Source organism: Hylobates moloch, unplaced genomic scaffold, assembly GCF_009828535.3.
Source record: "Hylobates moloch isolate HMO894 unplaced genomic scaffold, HMol_V3 SCAFFOLD_4, whole genome shotgun sequence".
Lineage (NCBI taxonomy): Eukaryota > Metazoa > Chordata > Mammalia > Primates > Hylobatidae > Hylobates > Hylobates moloch.
In genome coordinates this window covers 109,909,747-109,930,226 of record NW_026652279.1, presented here as the reverse complement: position 1 = coordinate 109,930,226, position 20,480 = coordinate 109,909,747, and the positions used below count along the sequence as shown (strand labels likewise).

Sequence of the window (20,480 nt, the reverse complement as noted above, 5' to 3'; positions counted from 1 at the left end):
AGGCGTCTTTGGATTATAGGAATACCCTTGCTTTTTATTTTCCTCTTTGTTGCTATCTGTATTTTCTAATTTTTCCGCAATGAACATATTACATTCATAATTAAGAATCTTAAATAAAATTAGATGAATCTACCTGAACCAATTAATTAAGCCGAACATCACTCTCTATTGATGTGATGCAATAGGAAGATTATAACACAATCAATAAAGTATTCTTGTCCCACAGATTAACTAATTAACAATAATAAGAATTGAATTGAAGCCCTCTCTACCTATCTGTTCACAAAACACATGGGGATACACGGACATTTAAAATGACACCGTGGAGATTCCATCAGAAAAATCCAGAATGGGGGGACTTCTACAGGACATATGACCCAACTTTTCAATCAATAAATGGCAGGAAGGTGGAGAAAGAAACAGAAACTTATAGATTAGAACAGACTTAAGGGATATAGCAACCAAATGCAAAGTGTAAACCTTGTTTGAATCCCAATTCGAACAAACCACTATAAAAAGTGATATTTGAGCCAACTGAGCAAATTTGAACACAAATGTAGGTGTGTATTAGAAAACAAAAAACGATTACTAATTTTGTTAAAGACAGAAATAATAGTACTGGGATTTAGTTTTAAAAAAGAGATATATACTGCAGTATTTATGGGTGATATGATTTGATGCTTCGAATTTGCTTTAAAATACTCCAGCAGAAATAAAAATGAAATCAAATAAGGGGATAGAGATGAAATGAGAAAGATAAATTATTGCTAATTGGTAAAGCTGAGTGATGGACTCATGAGAATTTATTATATCGTTTTTGCCACTCTTGTGTCTGTGTTTAAAAATTTCCCTAATAAAAAGTAAAAAATGTATGTGATCTTTAAAAAACAAAAAGGAAGTTTAGTCCATGGACAAAAGTGTCTCTTCTGTTCCTGGTTGTTTCCTGCTGTGCTCCCTGCCTTGTCCCCTGTCCTGATCACATACCGTGTGAACACTTCCTCTATTCAGTAAGTCCTCACTTAATGCCATCAATAAATTACTAGAAACTGTGACTTTAAGTGAAACAACATATAACAAAACCAATTTTACCATAGGCTAATTGATGTAAACAAGAGTTAAGTTCCTACTCTATATTTCTGGTCACAAAAACATCACCAAATTTCTAAATAAAGACCTAGTATTAAACATCAAAATAAACGTGAGCTACATATTCATGTAAGAAAGATTAATAAAAACATTCCAGTTTAAGGTGGCTGGGACATATTCCGGCAGCTCAGGGCGCAAGGCGGGAGCCAGTGCTGGACAGGACACCATCCCATTGCAGGGCGCACTGTCACACACACCCACACTCACTCGCACTGAGACAATTTATACTCACCAGTTAACCTAACGTGCACCACTTTGGGATGTGGGAGGAAACAGGAGTACCCAGAGAAGACCTACGCAGACATGGGGAGAACATGCAAACTCCACCCAGACAATGGCCCTGGCCAGGAATCCTTTTTTTTTTTTTTTCCCCTCATCAACATTATAAAGAACATTGTCGAGTGAACTAACATTATTCAAGGACCTGCTGTACATCTAGAAATGGCTGGGTGGGTCAGTAACATTGAAAATTGTGTTTCAAAGTCATTGCTGGGAGATTCGAAATTTTTAACAGTCATTCCAGGAAGCTCAAGGCTTTTGGGTAATGTATGACTCACGGAAGAAAGGACCTTCCATTTTTTAGGTAAGGCTTGATTCTTTGAGAAATCACAAGTTAATTGGTAGCAACTCATCTTAAGAACATCATTTTAAGGGGACTGCATCAACAATCGTCATCAACACTGAGCCAGGGAAGTTTCAGCCTGTTACCTTGTATCTTCATGTGGAATTGATTGTTTTTCGTTGGTCTGAACTCTTTTTTTTTTTTTTTTTTCTCTTTTTTTTTGGGACAGAGTTTCGCTCTAGTTGCCCAAGCCCGAGTGCAGTGGCGCAATCTCGGCTCACTGCAACCTCTGCCTCCCAGGTTCAAGTGATTCTCCTGCCGCAGCCTCCCAAGTAGCTGGGATTACAGGCACGTGGCACCATGCCCAGCTAATTTTTTGTATTTTTAGTAGAGACGGGGTTTCACCATGTTAGCCAGGCTGGTCTCAAACTCCTGACCTCAGATGATCTGCCTGCCTTGGCCTCCCAAAATGCTGGGATTACAGGCGTGAGCCACTGCACCCAGCCAGTCTGAACTCTTATCTGTGACTTTTCCATTCTGGTTTAAATTTTCCTTGTCTGCAGTGCCCTGTGATTGTAGATCTGTGATCAACCAGAGCCAGTCCTCCCCATCTTTGGCCAAACTCCCTGTGCCTGGAGTTGGTCTGTACTAGACTTTGATTGAGCAAATGATTCATATGCACTTTTTACTTTGCAGATTCAGACTTTGTGTATACTCTGATACTTAAAAAGTGGGTTTCTTTGTTGTCTCTATTTATTCTGATTAGAATTTGGTGGGTAGAATGCCCTTGTGCTTGCAAGACCATAATAACCATCTTCCTGACCATGTTCTTTAAGTATCTGGGGAGGATGAGCTACATATTCAAGATTCACAACCCTCTCAGGCCTGAGCCTCATGTCTGACTCCAAAATGAGCAGACATTATATCAAATCTGATATGTCAATATCTTTTCTTCCACTGGAAGCAATAGATTTACAGAGAAAGGAGTTTGAATCATAATCCCAAAAGACAGAGTCCTGAACGCCATAACCCTAAATGCTGAAATCCCTTAAAATCAAAAAATCCCTAAAATCTAAAATCCCAAAAATCACAATCACATGGTAGGTATATCATGTTGGGTGGAACTATTACCTCGCTATTGTCTTTATTTGGAAATTAAATATGGTTGAAGGAGAGGCATATGGGTGCCAAGTTGACAAGGGGTAGACTGTGGACCTAATTTTAGGTGTCAACTTGACTGGATTAAGGAATACCAAGAGAGCTGGTAAAACATTATTTTGAGTGTGTCTGTGAGGGTGTTTCCAGGGGAGGTTAGTGTGTGAATCTGAGTAGATTTAGTGGTGAAGATGTGCCCTGAACATTGGCAAGCACCATCCAATTGCCTGGGGCCCAGAGAGAACAAATGTAGGAGGCAAATTGGTCTCCCTCTGAGAGCGGGGATGGATTTTTCTTCTGTTGCCTTGGACATCAGAATGACAGACAGGTTTGCTGGCTTTTGGACTCCACGACTTACACCAATGGCCCCCCCCAGGTTCCGGGGCTTTCAGCCTTAGACTGAGAATTAACCATTAGCTTCCCTGGTCCTGAGGCCTTGGGACTTGGACTAAGCCATGTTGCTGGCATTCCAGGGTCTCCATCTTGCAGACAGCCTGTTGTGGGACTTCTCAGCCACCATATTTGTGTGAGCCAATTCCTCTAATACATCCTCTCTCATATATCCATATACATATCTTATTGGTTGTGTCCCTGGAGAACCCTGACTAATATGGATTTGGTATTGGGGAGCCAAATATCAACCTTTCTAACTGTATTGCTTACAACACAATGGAAGAGATCTGTGAAATTGTCCCCTCACAAAAATGCTGTGATAAGTCTACTTACCAATGGTAAAGATGAAAGTTTAAAAGCTAATCATTATTGGTACTGCAAAAGCAGAAAATCACTTAATTGCAATGTCCAGGCAGGAACCAGACTTTAAATGGACATCATATACCTACAAAATTCGTGGACCACAACCACTTTCCAAATACAAGTGCGGTAACTGTTTCACAGATCACAGAAGTTAAAATGCAGGCAAAAAATACAAGGAATCTCTCCTGTTGAATTATCCAATCGTGTACAACTTCCGTGCCTTCACACAAAGCACCATGCTTATCTTAAACAATGCCCTTCATTGGCGAATAAAAAGAATTTGACAAGCTCAGTGACTTTCTGAACCAAAGACACTTGCTGATATTGAGGTTCTTCCAGTGTTAAAAATCACATTAAATGTTGAACTATTAATTGGGGATTTGACTGCCAAATAAAATAGACTTATATTTACCATTAAATCTAACATAGAAAAACTAGCACATGCTTCACTTTGGCTAATGGATGGCACTTTCAAAACTGTTTCTTATTAACTACATACAACTCATGCCCCTGTGGAATCTGAAAATTCTAGAACTTCTTTGCTCATTTATGTATTAATGACTGGAAAAAGTGAAACACTTCATAAATGCTTATTTGAAGATTTAGTGTAGAAGAAAATAGATTTTAATTGAATCCCCAAACCATAATGACAGATTTGGAATTAGGTAAAACCAAGGTTTCTAAAAGCAAATTTTGAGGGGTTGCCAACAAAGTTTGTTTCTTACTTTCAACCAAATGTGTTTGCATTTGAAAATTCAGATGAGTGAATTGGTCATGCAATACAGCAATGATGAAAACTTCAGTTTAAAAATGTGCCACTTGCCTGCATTGGCATTCCCTGTAGCTGATGACATGCCAGGAGCTTTCAATAAATTAAAGCAGCATGTGCCTGAAAAAGTCGGCTGGTTCAAAAATAATTAAGTGCGTGGTAGAATAAGAAGACACTTACATGATGGTGTTGCTGTTCAAGCACCAATATTATTTCTCCTGAATTTGTGGTCTGTATATGAGTGCATGTGAAATGGATTTATTTCCATGTGCACAAAACAACAAAGAAGCATGGCACAGAAAATGCAAAAATTTTATAGGGAATGCTTATGTCCATGTATACTGAATCCTAGAATAATTTCAAAAAGAGTAGTGCCAAATAGAAAATGAATGTGAAAGAGAGGTATGCTTTAAAAGAAAAAAAAAGGCAGCTATTCATAGAGACCCAAGACTTCAAAATGATCATGAAAGTTGGCCAGCTCTTAGAAATTAGCTCTGGTGCAATTGCTCATACTCTATCCCTGTAATATACTTTTTCATATGTTAAATTTTCTTATTATTTGTGTTTTGGGATTTTTTTTTTTTAGTTTTTTTCCCACTATTTTAAATTGTCAGCATTGGTTTTTACAATTTGCTATGCTTTGAATCATTTCCAATACCTGAGATATGAACTGTGTAAAGACTTTTAGAGTTCTAACTCATTTTATGCTTTTTTTTTTGCAAATTTGACTCCACAAGTGTTCTCACAACGACTTTGTGTGTAAACATTGTACTTTGTATGTACATTTTTGTATAAAGATATTGAAACTTCCTCAATAAGTGATAAGATGTCCTTTTTGTACATCTGCATTTGTGAAAGGTAAAATCTCTTGAGATTTTGGTTCTTTGGACGACTGCCTACGTGGTGATGACCCATCATGGATTTCGATTGATCTCCTCAAAAGACTTAGGTTGTCCATCATGGTATTTCAGATGACCACAGTTATATAAGCTATTTATGAATATGGTTCATCTGCTCATAATTGTCAGACCTGTGCAACTGCCATTTGTATGCCTGAGTGTTTATGCTTGCAAAAATATGTTACTCTTACCTATTTTAACGTGTAGAGTGGCCTATGAAGTATTCTGTCATATTTTTATGTTTCTCAAATAAATCCCCTTTGAAAAATGTAAACAAGCAACTTTTAAATAATTATTTAAAGTTATTTTTTCCAGAATTATATTTTTGGGATTTTGCTCTTTCAGGATTTCGACATTTGGGATTATGGCCTCGAGGATTATTTTTGGGGATTATGATCAACTCCCCAGAGAAAGATAGCCAAGTTTATTATTCTCCTTTCAACCAATACTCCCAGGCAGATAAGACCTGCAACCTCCTTTAGGGCAGAGTTTAGTGCTGTAATCTGCACATATGGGTGCTCACTATATGTTACTAATCAACTACCAGGAAATTTGAATTTCTGGGTCATGTTGTAGAAACTATTTCACTCTAATAACAATGTGGACTTCCAAAAAATAGAATTACACTAGATACTTGACAAAATTATTTGTTGGGTTGGTTGTAGTGGTTCATGCCTGTAATCCGAGCACTTTGGGAGGCTGAGGTGGGAGAATCTCTTGAGACTAGGAGTATGAGACCAGGCTGGGCAACATAATGTAGGCAAGACCTCATCGCTACAAAAAATAAAAACATAAATATTTATTTCTTTAATTTAAAAATTTGACCGGGCGCAGTGGCTTACGCCTGTAATCCCAGCACTTTGAGAGGTCGAGGCGAGTGGATCACAAGGTCAGGGGTTTGAGACCAGCCTGGCCAATATGATGAAACCTCATCTCTACTAAAAATACAAAGATTAGCCGGGTGTGGGGGGAGGGAGGACAGATAGCATTAGGAGATATACCTAATGCTAAATGACGAGTTAATGGGTCCGGCACACCAATATGGCACATGTATACATATGTAACAAACCTGCACATTGTGCACATGTACCCTAAAACTTAAAGTATAATAATAATAAAAGAAAAAAAAATTAGTTGGGCATGGTGGCAGGCACCTGTAGTCCCAGCTACTTGGGAGGCTGAGGCAGGAGAATTGCTTGAACCTGGGAGGCAGAGGTTGCCGTGAGCCAAGATCACGCCACTGCACTCCAGCCTGGGCGACAGAGAGACTCCGTCTCAAAAAAAAAAAAAAAATTTAAAATTTAAAAATTATGTTAGAATGAATCAATGAGAAGCAGCTACCATTTCTATTTTGTGTCTCTACTATTCAAACCCATTCAGACCCCAAAACATGCAGATTTTTTTAAAAAGCAGTCCCTTTCTCAGAGTGTTGTCTCCAAGAGGCCTTTTACTTGTGAATCAGTCTGAATTTCAGTATACTCTTTGCCATTTTTTTTCTCCATTGTGATTCAGCACTATCACATTTAAGGGATCCCTACATTAGAGGTAATTTGAACTTCAGATATTAAAATAAGGTAATAGATTTTGATTCTGTCTACTGAAGGCACAAGGCCCAGCTCACTTTCTTAACATGGCAACATCACTAGCACCAAATCTGAGGTGTATATAACTTGCATTCCTGTGGCCATTCCCAGTCCTAGATGAAATTCTGAAACTACAATTAAAGAAAAAAAAAAGGGAAGAAAGCCACGTTTGGTTTTGTTTGTTATCAGTTGCCCCTGAAGTCTACATAACAGAGCCAATTTTTGAAAAGGAGGCTACATAGAACCATGTTAAATTTATTGAACAAAATTCATTCAGTAAATATTTAGTGAGTACCTAATACGTGCCAGGTGCTTTACTAGGTGCTGAGGATGTAACATGAACAAAAATAATAAAGTCTCTGTTTTTAGGGAATTTACATTTTATTTGTAGAGACAGACAATAAACAAATACAAACATAAATATATGTCAGATGGTCATAAGTACTATAGAGAAAAATAAGGTAGTGTGGTCATGGCCAGGAAGGCCCCTAAGAGGGCAGAATGGAAAAGTCTAAGAGCAGAGGCATAGATAAGGAGCAATGCTCATAGCCACAGGGATACCTGGGCATAAGCCTTCTTGATCAGCTCACTGGGCAGCAATATGATGGGATTAAAGGAAGGGAAGCAGTGCCCACGGTTCTGTGCTTCTCTGCCCTAGTGGACATCTCACTCCATATGGGCTATGGAAACGACCACCTTCTGGAGGAGCCTCTGTGAGAAAAGAAGGGAAGACAAGGGAAAGCTTGTCTCCAATTACTCTCTCATTTATTCTTTGCATTTCTTATTAGCTGTTTTAGGAATCTTGAGCCAAGTCCTAGTCATCATTTTTGCCCATCCTCGAACTTGAAGCAGTCTTCATGGTCTGGCCTGCATTGTGCTAATCTGTATCGTTAAGAATACACTACAAACAGACATTGCCAGCATTGAGGGTGGAGGTGAGACTCACTTTAGAAAAGGTGATCAGGCAATACCTAACGAAGTGACATTCCAGCAGACTTAACTGAAGGAAGGCAGTGAGCCTTGGGATATATGTGAGGGAAGGAGGGTGTGGAATTCCTGGCCCAGAAACAGCAAGTGCAAAGGCTCTGAAGCAGGATTGCCCTTGGTACGTTCAAAGGAAAGTGAGGCAGCTGTGTGGCTGTAGAGGAGTGAGAAAGGGAAAGAGTTATAGGAGGTGATGTAAGAAGAGCTTTGGAGGCCTAGGTTGCCTACAGGTAGGGCATTGTTCGACTTTTATTCTGAATAAAATGTTGGGATTTGAGCAGGGGAGTGACATGATGTGGCTTAGATTTAGAAAAGATCGCTCTAGCTACTCTGTTTAGAAGAGGCTCTAGGGGCCAAGTATAGAAGCAGGAAGATCAGTTGTGAGGCCATTACACCATTCCAAGCAAGAGATGATAGCAGCTTTGACTAGTATGTTAGCAGTAGAGACAGTGAGAAGTGGCTGAATTCTGGATAATCTGTATCTTGAAGTTAGAGCACACCAGATTTGCTGATGGATTTGATGTGAGGTTTATGAAAAAGAGAGGAATCTAGAATGACTTCCTATTTTTAGCCTGTGCAACTGGAAAAAAAAAGGAGCTGAGATGAGGAAACCATGGGAGGAAAATCAAGTTTGCCTTTGAACATGTTGTATCTGATAATGCCTATTGGACAAGCAAAATGGGAATTTGGAAAAGACAGCAACGTATGCCTTAAGGGGAATTTATATGAGAAGCTACCCAAGTTATGCTAGTTTACTTGAAGGGATACATTACATATTTGGTTAGACCTTCCATTCTAAAACAATGAGAAACTGAAATTTATAAACGATTCTTAGTGTTTGTTATGACTGTAAACCTAGTAATACTTGGAATCCTGCATTGTGATGTATTTATTATTTACATTTTACCAATCTACCCTCAAAAAGATATGTTTACAATAAAGATGATTTTGCAATGAAATCATTACTTTTTAAAACATGAGCTGTCAAAAAAGACTTGTACATGCATGTTCATAGCAACTTTATTCATACTTCCCAATTTGGAAACAATCAAAATACCTACACAGAAAAAAATGATAAATTGTGGTATATACAAAAAATGGAATACTGGCAGGGCACAGTGGCTCATGCTTGTAATCCTAGCACTTTGGAAGGCCGAGGAAGGCGGATTGCTTTGAGACCAGAAGTTTGAGACCAGCCTGGACAACATGGCAAAACTCCGTCTCTACTAAAAAAAATACAAAAACTAACTAGGTATGGTGGCATATGCCTGTAGAGTCTTAGCTACTCGGGAGGCTGAGGTTAGAGGATGGCTTGAGCCTGGGAGGCAGAAATTGCAGTGAGCTGAGATGATGCCACTGCACTCCAGCCTGAGTTGACAGAGCCAGACTCTGTCTCAAAAAATATAAATAAATAAATTTCAAAAGCAGACACACACAAAAAAACCCAAAAGAAATGTACTACTACACAGCAACTGAAAAGAAAGAACTGCTGAGTCATGCTACAACATGGAGAAATGTCAAAACGTTATATTGAATTTTAAAAGCCAAACAAAAAGATTATATATGTACGATTCCATTCAAATAAAGTTCAAGAATAGCCAAAAACTAAACTATGGTCATAGAAATGAAAAAGTAGTTTTAGCAGAGGGAAGGAATATTTGCCGGAAAGGAGCACAGTGGTATTTTCTGGGGCAATGAAAATGTTTTGATGATTGTTAACATGGACAAAGAGAAGTGTCAAAACTCACTGAGTTGAACACTTAAGATATATGCATTTCATTGCATGTAAACTATCTATAAAACTCACAACAAATTATGAGCAAACTGAAGGGTTACTTCAAGCCCTACCGAAAGGGTAATATACAGAAAAACCTAGGCTGAAAGTAATTAATCTAAGCACTGAGCTTGGCTCTTAGTTTCCCAGTAACCAAGGCAAAAGGGAAGCAAATAAATTATTTAGATGTACTACCTAATATTAACATGTATCTTAAGGAAAAACATTTTCCTAACACTAAATTTTTAAATACTTGGATAAGAAGTACTAGATATGACATAATGCTTTTAACAGCACTTTTACAAAAGCTGAAGAAACATTTCTGGCTCATTTTTATTTCTATCAATCCTCAACGGAAGTCAAGAGAATAATATGCCATGGTTATACAAAGACATTTCTATGGGGAGCTAAAGGAAGGCACTCATAGTAGTTTTTTAGAGTGTCAACTAGCTGCAGGGCTAGAATCTAGGGACTCATTCCAGAGACATGAAGGATTCTCAGATTTCACAGGCTCATCTTCCTGGATGCCTCAGCAGTGTTTCTGACAGAACTCGGGTATCAGATAATTAGGGGTTAAATAAAGTGTAATGTTCCCTGGAGTTGATTAAAACTAGGTAAGTTTTAGCTGTTAAACTAGTATTCGGCTAATGATATGTTTTAAGAAATGTTCTAAGAACTTACCGTATTCATACCCAAATGGAAAACTATTCCTGCGTCTTAGTCTGAAGGCTTAATGGATATATTTATCCCTGACATTCTGAAAGCTCTTCTCTCGCCTTTCATGCTTCCCAGCAGGGGCATAATTGGCAAATCAGGAAGGGCAGTAATTTGTTGTGCAGGACTCCTGGACTTTTAAGACATTTAGCACCCTGCCTGGCCTCACCTACTAAATACAAATGGCATCCTCTAGTCCTGTGACAATCAAAAATTCCCCCTACATTTTAAAATGTAGTGCCAATCCCTTCTGATAATCACTGGGCCTTAAAAGAATGTTGGTATGTTTTAAATGTGGAAAACCATCTGGCCCAAAATACTATCCTGGAATAAGGTGGCATTATGGAAGAAGACATAATCTTGGCTTGAAACATTTGTAGATATATATATACTTCTGTCATATAAAAATCTTAATATGGCCCCCACAGAACATTTTACTTAAAATGAGGCTCTAACTTTGAACAAGCCCGCCAAGATGAAATAGCCTCCAAGTATAACCCTTACCAGCTGAACGAGTTAATCCATAAAATGTAGCTCATTCATTCAACAAACATTAATTTCCATCTGAATAATGAAGATTGTCTGCCCAAAAAAAACCCCTTTGGTTTTAGTGAAGTAGATACCGTATTTTCTTTTTTTCTAGCTATAGTTACCAAGATGTTTATTCCTTCCTTCGATGTCAAGAAAACCTATTATGTGCCAAATACTGAGGACACAGTATGAGCATTTTGCTAATAGTCTAGAGGAGGACTGCATGAAGACAGGTGATAAAGTATCATGAAAGATGGGGGAAATAGAGAGCTATGGTGGCATCTCTGAGGCAACTTTTAGTCTGAGATCTGAAAGATGAGTAAGAGTTAACTTTTCTTTGTGGAGGGCAGGGGGTGGAGTGGGGACAGAGACAACTGTTTCAGGCAGGGCTGCGAGCTTATATGAAGCCAAAACTGAAAGGTTAGGATGCAAACAGAGAAATGGTGAGGGAAGTCTAGTGAGGGCAGGATTTTAGGGCTTGAAAAAAGGATTTTCTCTTAAGTGCAGCAGGACAGCATCACTGAATCTTACAGAAGACATGATTAGATTTATATTCAAGGCAACTCACTCAGACCCATGGGGATGAGATCTCAGGAGAAAGCCAGACAACTGGTTGGGAAATATAATACCCAGAATAAAAATGACAGTGGGCAAGACTAGAGTGGTACAGGAAGGAATCATTCATTCATTCAATAAATAAGAGCTCCAACTATGTGTCAGGTGCCCTACTAAGGTATTGAGTAGTCTAGTGGGGGAAATATATTAACCAAACAAGCAACAAGGACAAAATATAAAATATTAATTATATTCAAGTCACAAAAAAAAGAGACAGATGATGCTATGAGACTGAGAAACAAGAGAAGCCTTTCCTAATGATTCAGGCAAGGTTTCTCTTGAGGAAGGGTCACCTGAACTAAATTCTGAAGGTTGAGTGGAAGCTAACTGAAGGGTGTCGGGGGAACAGATGGAAATAATCTTCGGGAAGTAGGAATAGTATTTACCAAGAAACAGTAAGTCAGGCAATGTGGTAGGACACTAGGAGCAAAAAGAGGTGTGATTAAGATGAAGCTGGAGGGTGGGTTGGGACTGGACTGTGCAGCATTAAGTATTTTGGTCTTTATCCTAAGAACCAGGGGAAGCCAGGAAAGTGTTTTAAGCTGGGGTGTGACAATGAAGCCATCAAATTTGTGTTTTGGAAAGATTGTTGTGGCTCACGGGTGGGTGTGGGGAAGTAGAGAGAACCACAAGGGCACAACAGCAGGAAGCTATTAGGAGGTGGAGGACACAGTGACTGTGAAGACTATGGGGTTTCTGGCTTGGGTTTCTTAAATATACTCCATTTGCGATGGGGGTAAGACCACATCATTTGAAAAGAAGAAGGCGTCTGCATCTTTAGTCACTAGGGCAAGAACTAGGTCATTTTGTATCGCACGTTAAACTGTTGGGGAATGGGACTGAGGAAGGAGGATGGTAGAAGGGGGGGAACATTTACTTTTTACCTTCAAAAGCTGTATTATTTGTTATTTTTACAATGAAAATATAAACACAAATGCAAGCTTAAAAATCAGATACAGAAGTCCCATCAAATTGTTATAATTGGGAGGAAGCTAGGATTATCTTGTTTTATACCACTTAGGTCTCAATTTTGACCCCTAAGCCCACTCCCACTCATCCTGCTTCTCAGAACCAATCTGCAATAGGTGGCTGTAAGATCAAAAGTGTGGAATCTACAATCCATACATGTGTGCTATCAGGAAATAATTTATGGCCTCAAAATTCAGTAAATATTTCAAAAAAAATCTTAAATTGTGCTTAATTTTTTCAGTAAGATAAAAGCCTAAAATGTTCAATAGAGAGCTGAGACTAAATCATGCTTCTTCCTCAAAAAAGCATTAGCCACAAAGACTCAGAAAGAAGCAAGCTAGCAATAACTTTGGACAAGCTATTCAACAAACTGATGGCTGTGTAGCTTTGTGGAGATGAAGAAATGTTCTTTTTCTAAATAGAGACACATGAAGTCCTTATCTAGGAATCTAAGTCCCAAAGAGTTAAACATGTAAAGATTAGTGTCCAATAGAGTAGGATTTATGTAACTCTGGGCAACAAACTCTTGCTAGGTGGAAGAGAAGATATCTAGTAAACTATTAAATGTGCACTTAGCAGAATCTTAGAGATTCTGCCAACATTAATTCATAACCACATTCAAACATAGAATCTAGACCTTTTCTATTCAATAATCCATTTGCCTTTTCATTTGCATTATTAATCAGCCTTTAAGTTTTACACTCCTACTTCTATTATTCAAGATAAACAACATTTAGGACACTGTGTACATTTTTTTTTCTTGCTTCTCACTAATATGGGTGTGGAGTCTAAAAAGGGATACAGGGAAAGCAGAAATGAACAATTACACATTACAAAACAAGATCAGTGTTTGCTTGCTAACATATAGCAGTGACAGGTTTCAAAAAAGGCACTGTCAACAACTGTACAGAGCTGTATGAAGTACTTTCATGCCTATTATTTTAATTCTCAGCCAACTTTTGAGCCAGATTCTCCAGATTCTCACTCCTGCATCACAAATGAGCGATCACGGCCAACAACTTGTCAAGATTTATATAGTCTCATCTTGACTTCTGTACTCTTTTTTTAAACCAATGCAATAGGGGCAGAATGTGTTGCAAAGCAGCAAACTAGAGCTATCTTAGATAAATAAATTAATACACACACACACACACGATGGGGTGCATTATGGAACTTGCTATGGTTTGAATGTTTGTGTCCCCCTAAAATTCATGTTGAAATCCTTACCCCCAAGGTGATAGTATTAGGAAATGGGGCCTTTGAGAGGTGTTAGGTCATAAGAGTGGAACTCCCATGAATGGAACTAGTGTCCTTGTAAAAGGAACCCAGAGTAATCTGTGATATAAGGTCACAGAGAGAAGAGAGCTGTCTGTGAGGAAGGAGGACCTTATCAGACACTGAATCTGCAGGTGACTTGATCTTGAACTTTCCAGCTTCCAGAACTGCCAGAAATAAGCTTTTGTTGTTTAAAACCACTCAGTCTACGGTATTTTGTTATAGTAGCCCGAATGGACTAAGACAGAACTCAAGAACAGGGAAGGATAGCCAAGTCTCCCTGGAACCCACTGGGAGACCTGGCAGTTCTCTCTGCATGTCTGATTCTCTGTCATCTTCTCATCCACATCCTTCACTCTCTGGTTTTTCCATGCCACACCAAGACCACAGTTTCCAGCATGGCACAAGAGTTCAAAGGGCACATTATTCATTCAGGCCTAGAACGAATAATGAGCCTGAAATCTCAGTTGGAGTTCCAAAATTCCTGGGACATGACTAAGCTTAGGTGAGAGGCGTATTCTCTACTCAATTGACTCTAAAGGAAATTATCAGAATAGTAATGGAAATGCAGTAAAATCATGGGTACCATGTTAGACCAATCTGGCCAAATCAATGATTGCAAATGTTGTGAAGAATTATCAAATGTTTTACTAAGATGATTACACAAAAACCTTTAAAAATTCAAATGAAACAATTATATTTAGTAAAGTGTAAGTTTGGGTCCCTGGGAGTCTGGAGGTTGCCTGCCATACTGGACTGTGATGAAAGCATATTCCTACTGCATTAAGCCAGTGAGATGTTGGGATTATCATTGCAGTTCAGCTACCCTGATACTGCATTACTACTATAATCAACAGGAAAACAAACTAATAAGCTCCTTCCAAAATGCAAACCTTCAATAGTGGCCCATGGTCTACTGAATGAAGTCCGTAAGATGACATACACAGTCTTCCATGACCTAATCCCATGTACTTCACATTCTGAAAGTCTCACTGACTCTCCTAAATGTTTTCCAAAGAACCTGGACCTGTTCTCCCTCACACTACTGATCCCACTGTATTGTAACTAGTTGGTTGCTGTCCCTCTCTTTTCCTAGGCTGTGAGTCTCCACGATGGCAGTGGCTTTTTTTCTTCTTTGCAGATTATCTTCAACACAATATCGCATGTTGGGCATATAAAAGATACTGAATGAATAATGTGCTCCTAAATGTTCACAGCTCCCTAAAAATTCATGTAATTTTAGAGCCTGGAAAGTAGGAAAAACCAATTCTCATTTTATTGAAACATATTATCTTCTAAAATTGTTAATTCCTGAATACCCAACTCACTGACTTAAAGCTCTGACAATATTACTGAAATGAAATGAAAAGCCATGAGTAAATAATACCCTTTTGAATTAGAATTGGTTTCTAGGCCAAATCCTTTAAGAGTTTGAAGCTTTAAAAAACTCTGACCTCCTAAAGTCAGAATTGAAATTTTTTGTCTTAGGAATTTGAGGTGAAATGAATCATAGATATTTTATTAAATGGGGGTGGATTCTGAATTATTTCAGAGAGGAAACAACCTTAGAAATATAAAAATCATCATTATTAACTCAAAATGTTCCATTTGTGAGGGGGGCATTCTCAGAGAAGCACAGTTATTTTATGTTCCTTGGAAACTTTAGGCTTTGATTGCCCTTCCATCAAAAATAAAAGCATTTTATATTAAACAACATGATTCAAGGTTGAGGCTTAAATGTTACTTTAATAGTATCCACAAAGAATCTGGTTTAGTTATTAAAATGACTTATTTTTATTTAAAGAAAAAATCGTGATTTTACTCATTGTATATATAGAAGTGAATTTTTAAAAAATAGTTTCTTCTTTTATGTGGATTCTCTTGAGATATGAAGAACCGAACTATTCTTTGGTTTTATTATACGGGAAAAACAACACGCAGTCTAGTTAAACAACTTTGTGATATTTATATTCCATTGCACAGATATGGGTTATACAAATTAGTAACACAAGTTATTTCTTAAATTCCAAACATTTTCTAAAATATTATTACAGCAGATGCCTAGGATATTAAAACATAAAGGTGGAAATCATTCTCTAAATAGTTAAATATGATACTGAAAATACTGCACATTTTAATTAGAGGAAAATTAAAATGTGTGCTCAAATGCGCTAACAAACTAGGTAGCAGGGCAACTAACAACTACAAATAAGTCACTGTGGTCCATTTTTACGTATGCATATATATGATTATTCTCTAGATAATCCATCTTCTTGAAAATGCTAATAAAACATAAAAATCCAGATAAATGATTAAAAGAAATTGTAATTCTTCCTACTACCTAAGGTGACACGTACTGTTATCTATGACTTCATACAGTTACTAATTCAAATATAAAAGACACCACACTTCGAAAGAAAAAAATTTTAAAGTAATGGTTTTAATTGAATTAATGAGATGAAAAGATAGTAAAGCCCTGTTTGCTACTTACATGAAAGAAGATTTTAAAAAATAATCACTGCACAAAATGTAATGGGTGGGGTTATGCTGTGATATTAATTTTCCTCAATAATGTTTTTCTTGACTGTTCAAGAACAAATTAAAGTTTCCACGGCAAATTTGTTTTCAAAATGCCGAATTGCGAAACAATTGCTGGCTTCACGTTTCTGAATACCTGTTAGAGAGGGGAAAAAAGTTTTTTAAAATTTTGGTTCTTTAAATAATAAATATTCACATCATTTTTATAGTTATTATTTAGACATATAGAAGTATTTCACTCTATACTCCATAAAAACTTCTACAGTTTGAATGTTTACACTGAAGAAAAGTAATTTTTCTCCCTTTTCTGAACCAAGTATTAATATCTTGACAGATCACAGCAACATTAATAATGCTATACAGACTGCTTACAAATTCATGAACTTGAAGGTATTGAAAATGTTCTGTATCTTGACTATGGTGGTGCTTGCAAGACCATGTGTATCTTTGTGGAAACTCAAAGTTGCACACTAAAAAGGGTAAATTTCATGGCACGTGTAAGGCTGACTTTAAAAAAAATTATGAACCAAGAGAATTTTAAAATGTAAGAAATCAACACAGCAATAAAAAAGAATGAAATCATGTCCTTTGCAGCAATATGGATGCAGCTGGAGGCCATTATCATAAATGAATTAACACAGAAACAGAAAACCAAATACTTACCTTACAGTGCTCTCACTTATAAGCAGGAGCTTAAACACTGGGTACTCACTGACATAAAGATGGGAATGATACATACTGAGGACTATAAGGAAGGGAGGGAGGGAGGGAGGAGGTAAGGGTTGAAAAACTACCTATTGGGGAATGCTTTTACACTGTTGGGAGTGTAAATTAGTTCAACCATTGTGGAGGAGAGTGTGGCAATTCCTCAAGGATCTAGAACCAAAAATACCATTTGACCCAGCAATCTCTTTACTGGTATATACCCAAAGGATTATAAATCATGCTGCTATAAAGACACATGCACATGTACGTTTACTGAGGCACTATTCACAATAGCAAAGACTTGGAACCAACCCAAATGTCCATCAAAGATAGACTGGATTAAGAAAATGTGGCACATATACACCATGGAATTTTATGCAGCCATAAAAAAGGATGAGTTCATGTCCTTTGCAGGGACATGGATGAAGCTGGAAATCATCATTCTCAGCAAACTATCACAAGATCAGAAAACCAAACACTGCATGTTCTCACTCATAAGTGGGAGGTGAACAATAAGAACACATGGACACAGAGAGGGGAACATCACACACTGGGGCCTGTCGGGAGGTGGGGGCCTAGGGGAGGGATAACATTAGGAGAAATATCTAATTTGGTGACAGGTTGATGGGTGCAGCAAACCACCATGGCACCTGTATACCTATGTAACAAACCTGCATATTGTACACATGTAACGCAGAACTTAAAGTACAATAAAAAAAAGAAAAGAAAAACTACCTATTGGGTACTATGCTCACTACCTGAGTGATGGGATCATCTGTACCCCAAACCTCACATCAGATAATATACCCTTTGTAACAAACCTGCACATGTACCCCTGAATCTAAAACAAAAGTTGGAAAAAAAAAAAAAAAAAAGAAATCAAATTGGTTTCAGATGACTCAAAAGCCGGAGATGAGAGAACAGTATTATTTTAAATGCTAGCAAAAAGCCAGGAAAGCACTTTTACTGGGTGACACAATTCCAAAGAAATCACACCACAGTGTATCTGAATGGCACTTCTTACTTTCCACAGCTGCCACATGTACTTTCTTTTTATTTTCATAATGCTCTTAAAAGGAAATGGGGAGATATTGTAATTCTTATATTTCAGGTGAGAAAATAAAAGTTAAATGATTTGGCAAAGCTACAACATTAGTTGTATCAATGCTCTTAGTTCTTCACCCAAATTCCTTTCCAACTACCCTGACAGTGATTATTCCCAATATGATCCAAAAGACAAACAGCCTGCTTAGAATCCAGATCCCTGAAAACACAGCTGAAGAGCTGGTCCCAAGAGACCCTCTGGATAATAAAAACCCTTTCAGTATGGCTGAACCAAAGTGGTAGGATGGGAAGTTGGACAGGGTGACTGACTAGATGGAAAATGAGGTACCAGCATCTCAAGGCAATCACATTTCACACTGACCTTTTCTCTCCATCTGAAAAGAGTAGACTTATTAAATGGAATTAAGATAATTCTATAGAAACCTGGAAATATTATATAACGACACAATATTACCTCACTCATGGCAGGTATATTGGTAACAATGACTAGGCTTTACCTAAATCTAGTTTAATGCAATGAACTTTTCTGCCCAACACTTTAATATTTTAAAAGTATTACCTTTAATAGTTTCTCTGCGTTGCAGTTTGTAAGTTTCCTTGTCATGACACAGTCGATAAATAAAGAAACCCAGGTGATCAATGTTTTCAATGCGATCAGTAATAACCATGTGCTCATGAATCAGATAGGACTGAGGCAAATAGGTTCCAGCCTACATTCAGAAAAGAATACATGACATGACTATCTCAGAACATACACTGAGTAGACTAGAGTAACAAGACAAAATTCTTACACATTATGGTATGGAACAGGTTGCCAAACTACTACCCACCAACTGTTTGTTTGTTTTGTGTTCTCACTGTGTTGTCCAGGCTGGTCTCAAATTCCTGGCCTCAAGCGATCCTCCCACCCAGGTCTCCCAAAGTCCTGGGATTACAGGCATGAGCCACTGCCCCCGGCTTGTTTTTATAAGTAGAATTTTTTTTTGGAATATAGTCATGTTCATCTGTTTTACGTATTGTCTATGGCACTAGAATTAAGTAGTTGGCTAATATTTACTCCCTGGCTCTTTAGGAAAACTTAAAACATTATTTGAGAAATTTATTTCAATTTTAAGATACAAAACATTAAAAACAAAAACCATGAGTATTAGTTCCTCCTTGTAAAATTCTTAACTACAGTCTGATAAAATGGGCTCCTTTAGGGCTAATTTCTCAATAGGGAATTCCAAAACACTATAAAGGCATCATTCATCAAAAACAGTCAACATTCTTATACCTTGATGTTAATAAGTAACTCCAGTAGGTTTCTGGGTGGCATAACAATGGAAGTGTTCAGAGGGATCACATAGCACTTATCCAGGTTAAGATCTAAATAGGCTGTAAGTTTCTGGGAAGAAAAAAATACAGTGTAGTTACAGTAATACTTGCAAAACAGGCAGCAACTGGATTTTTAAGAATAATTTGTATAATTAAAATGAATTGGCTTTAGAATGTATAAATCACTTGCATTTCAACAAATTCAGAATTTGGCTGGATAAAGTTGGAAGTGGGAATGGGAGAGGAAAAAATATTGCTACCAGTAAACAAAATGCTCATCAAGGGTATATTTCTATAATAAGTAATAATACCTATTCAAATTAACTGCAAATACTCATTATATAATTAAGCAATTTAACTTCCTCAACTTATAAACTCAAATGCCCTCTAAGGTTATCTGTCCATCGTATGTAAAGATTAACTTTTCTCGTATGTATCTTGAATACTACTACCATCCTTAGAACATTGGAAAAACAGTCATTTAAATGATTTTGTGTTCTGTGGTTCAAATGAGAAACGCTGGTTGAGAAAGACTGTCTCATAGAACGGTTTTTAAGAATAACTTAAACCAAACAATGTCAACATTTTGATTCCTAAGAGCTCAGTAAGTGTTAACTATTATTATTTACCATTTGCTTTGGATGTTTATTTCCTTGAAATAAGTAAATTTTCAAACTGGTTTATAAACATCCATCAGATGTATTTATCAGGCACGAAATGTTTGCAAAGCTAACTTCAGTAATATATTCGAGTGTTCAAAATGGCAAGCTTACAGAGAGACATAAAAATCACAGGTGATACATGAACTTCTGAATCTATGAATCCTGATTTGAAAAAACAAAAAATTCTTGGGACAAAAATTGGGGAAATGTAAACATAAACAGAAATGTAAACATATTAAATACAGTAGTCCCTCTTATCTGAGGTTGTGCTTCCTGAGTTTCAGTTACCTTTAGTTAACTACAGTCCACAAATACCTAGGTGAGTACAGTATAATAAAATATTTTGAGAAACCACTTTCACATAACTTTTATTATAGTATTTTGTTATAACTGTTTTATTATTAATTATTGTCGTTAATCTATTACTGTGGCTAATTTGTAAATTAAATTTTAACATATGT

At 37.3% G+C, this 20,480-nt stretch overlaps 1 protein-coding gene across 1 annotated transcript in view; it reads right to left on the bottom strand.

The window, feature by feature from the left end:
- Nucleotides 1-15,673: 15,673 nt before the first annotated feature.
- ITM2B (integral membrane protein 2B) overlaps nucleotides 15,674-20,480 on the bottom strand; it is a 29,068-nt gene continuing 24,261 nt past the window's right edge. Inside the window, exons 4-6 of the mRNA XM_032150857.2 lie at nucleotides 19,317-19,427; nucleotides 18,600-18,750; nucleotides 15,674-16,406 (exon numbers count right to left, since the gene is read on the bottom strand). Of these exons, the coding sequence (XP_032006748.1) occupies nucleotides 16,321-16,406; nucleotides 18,600-18,750; nucleotides 19,317-19,427 (348 nt within the window). The 3' untranslated portion in view covers nucleotides 15,674-16,320. The remainder of the gene's footprint in view (nucleotides 16,407-18,599; nucleotides 18,751-19,316; nucleotides 19,428-20,480) is intronic.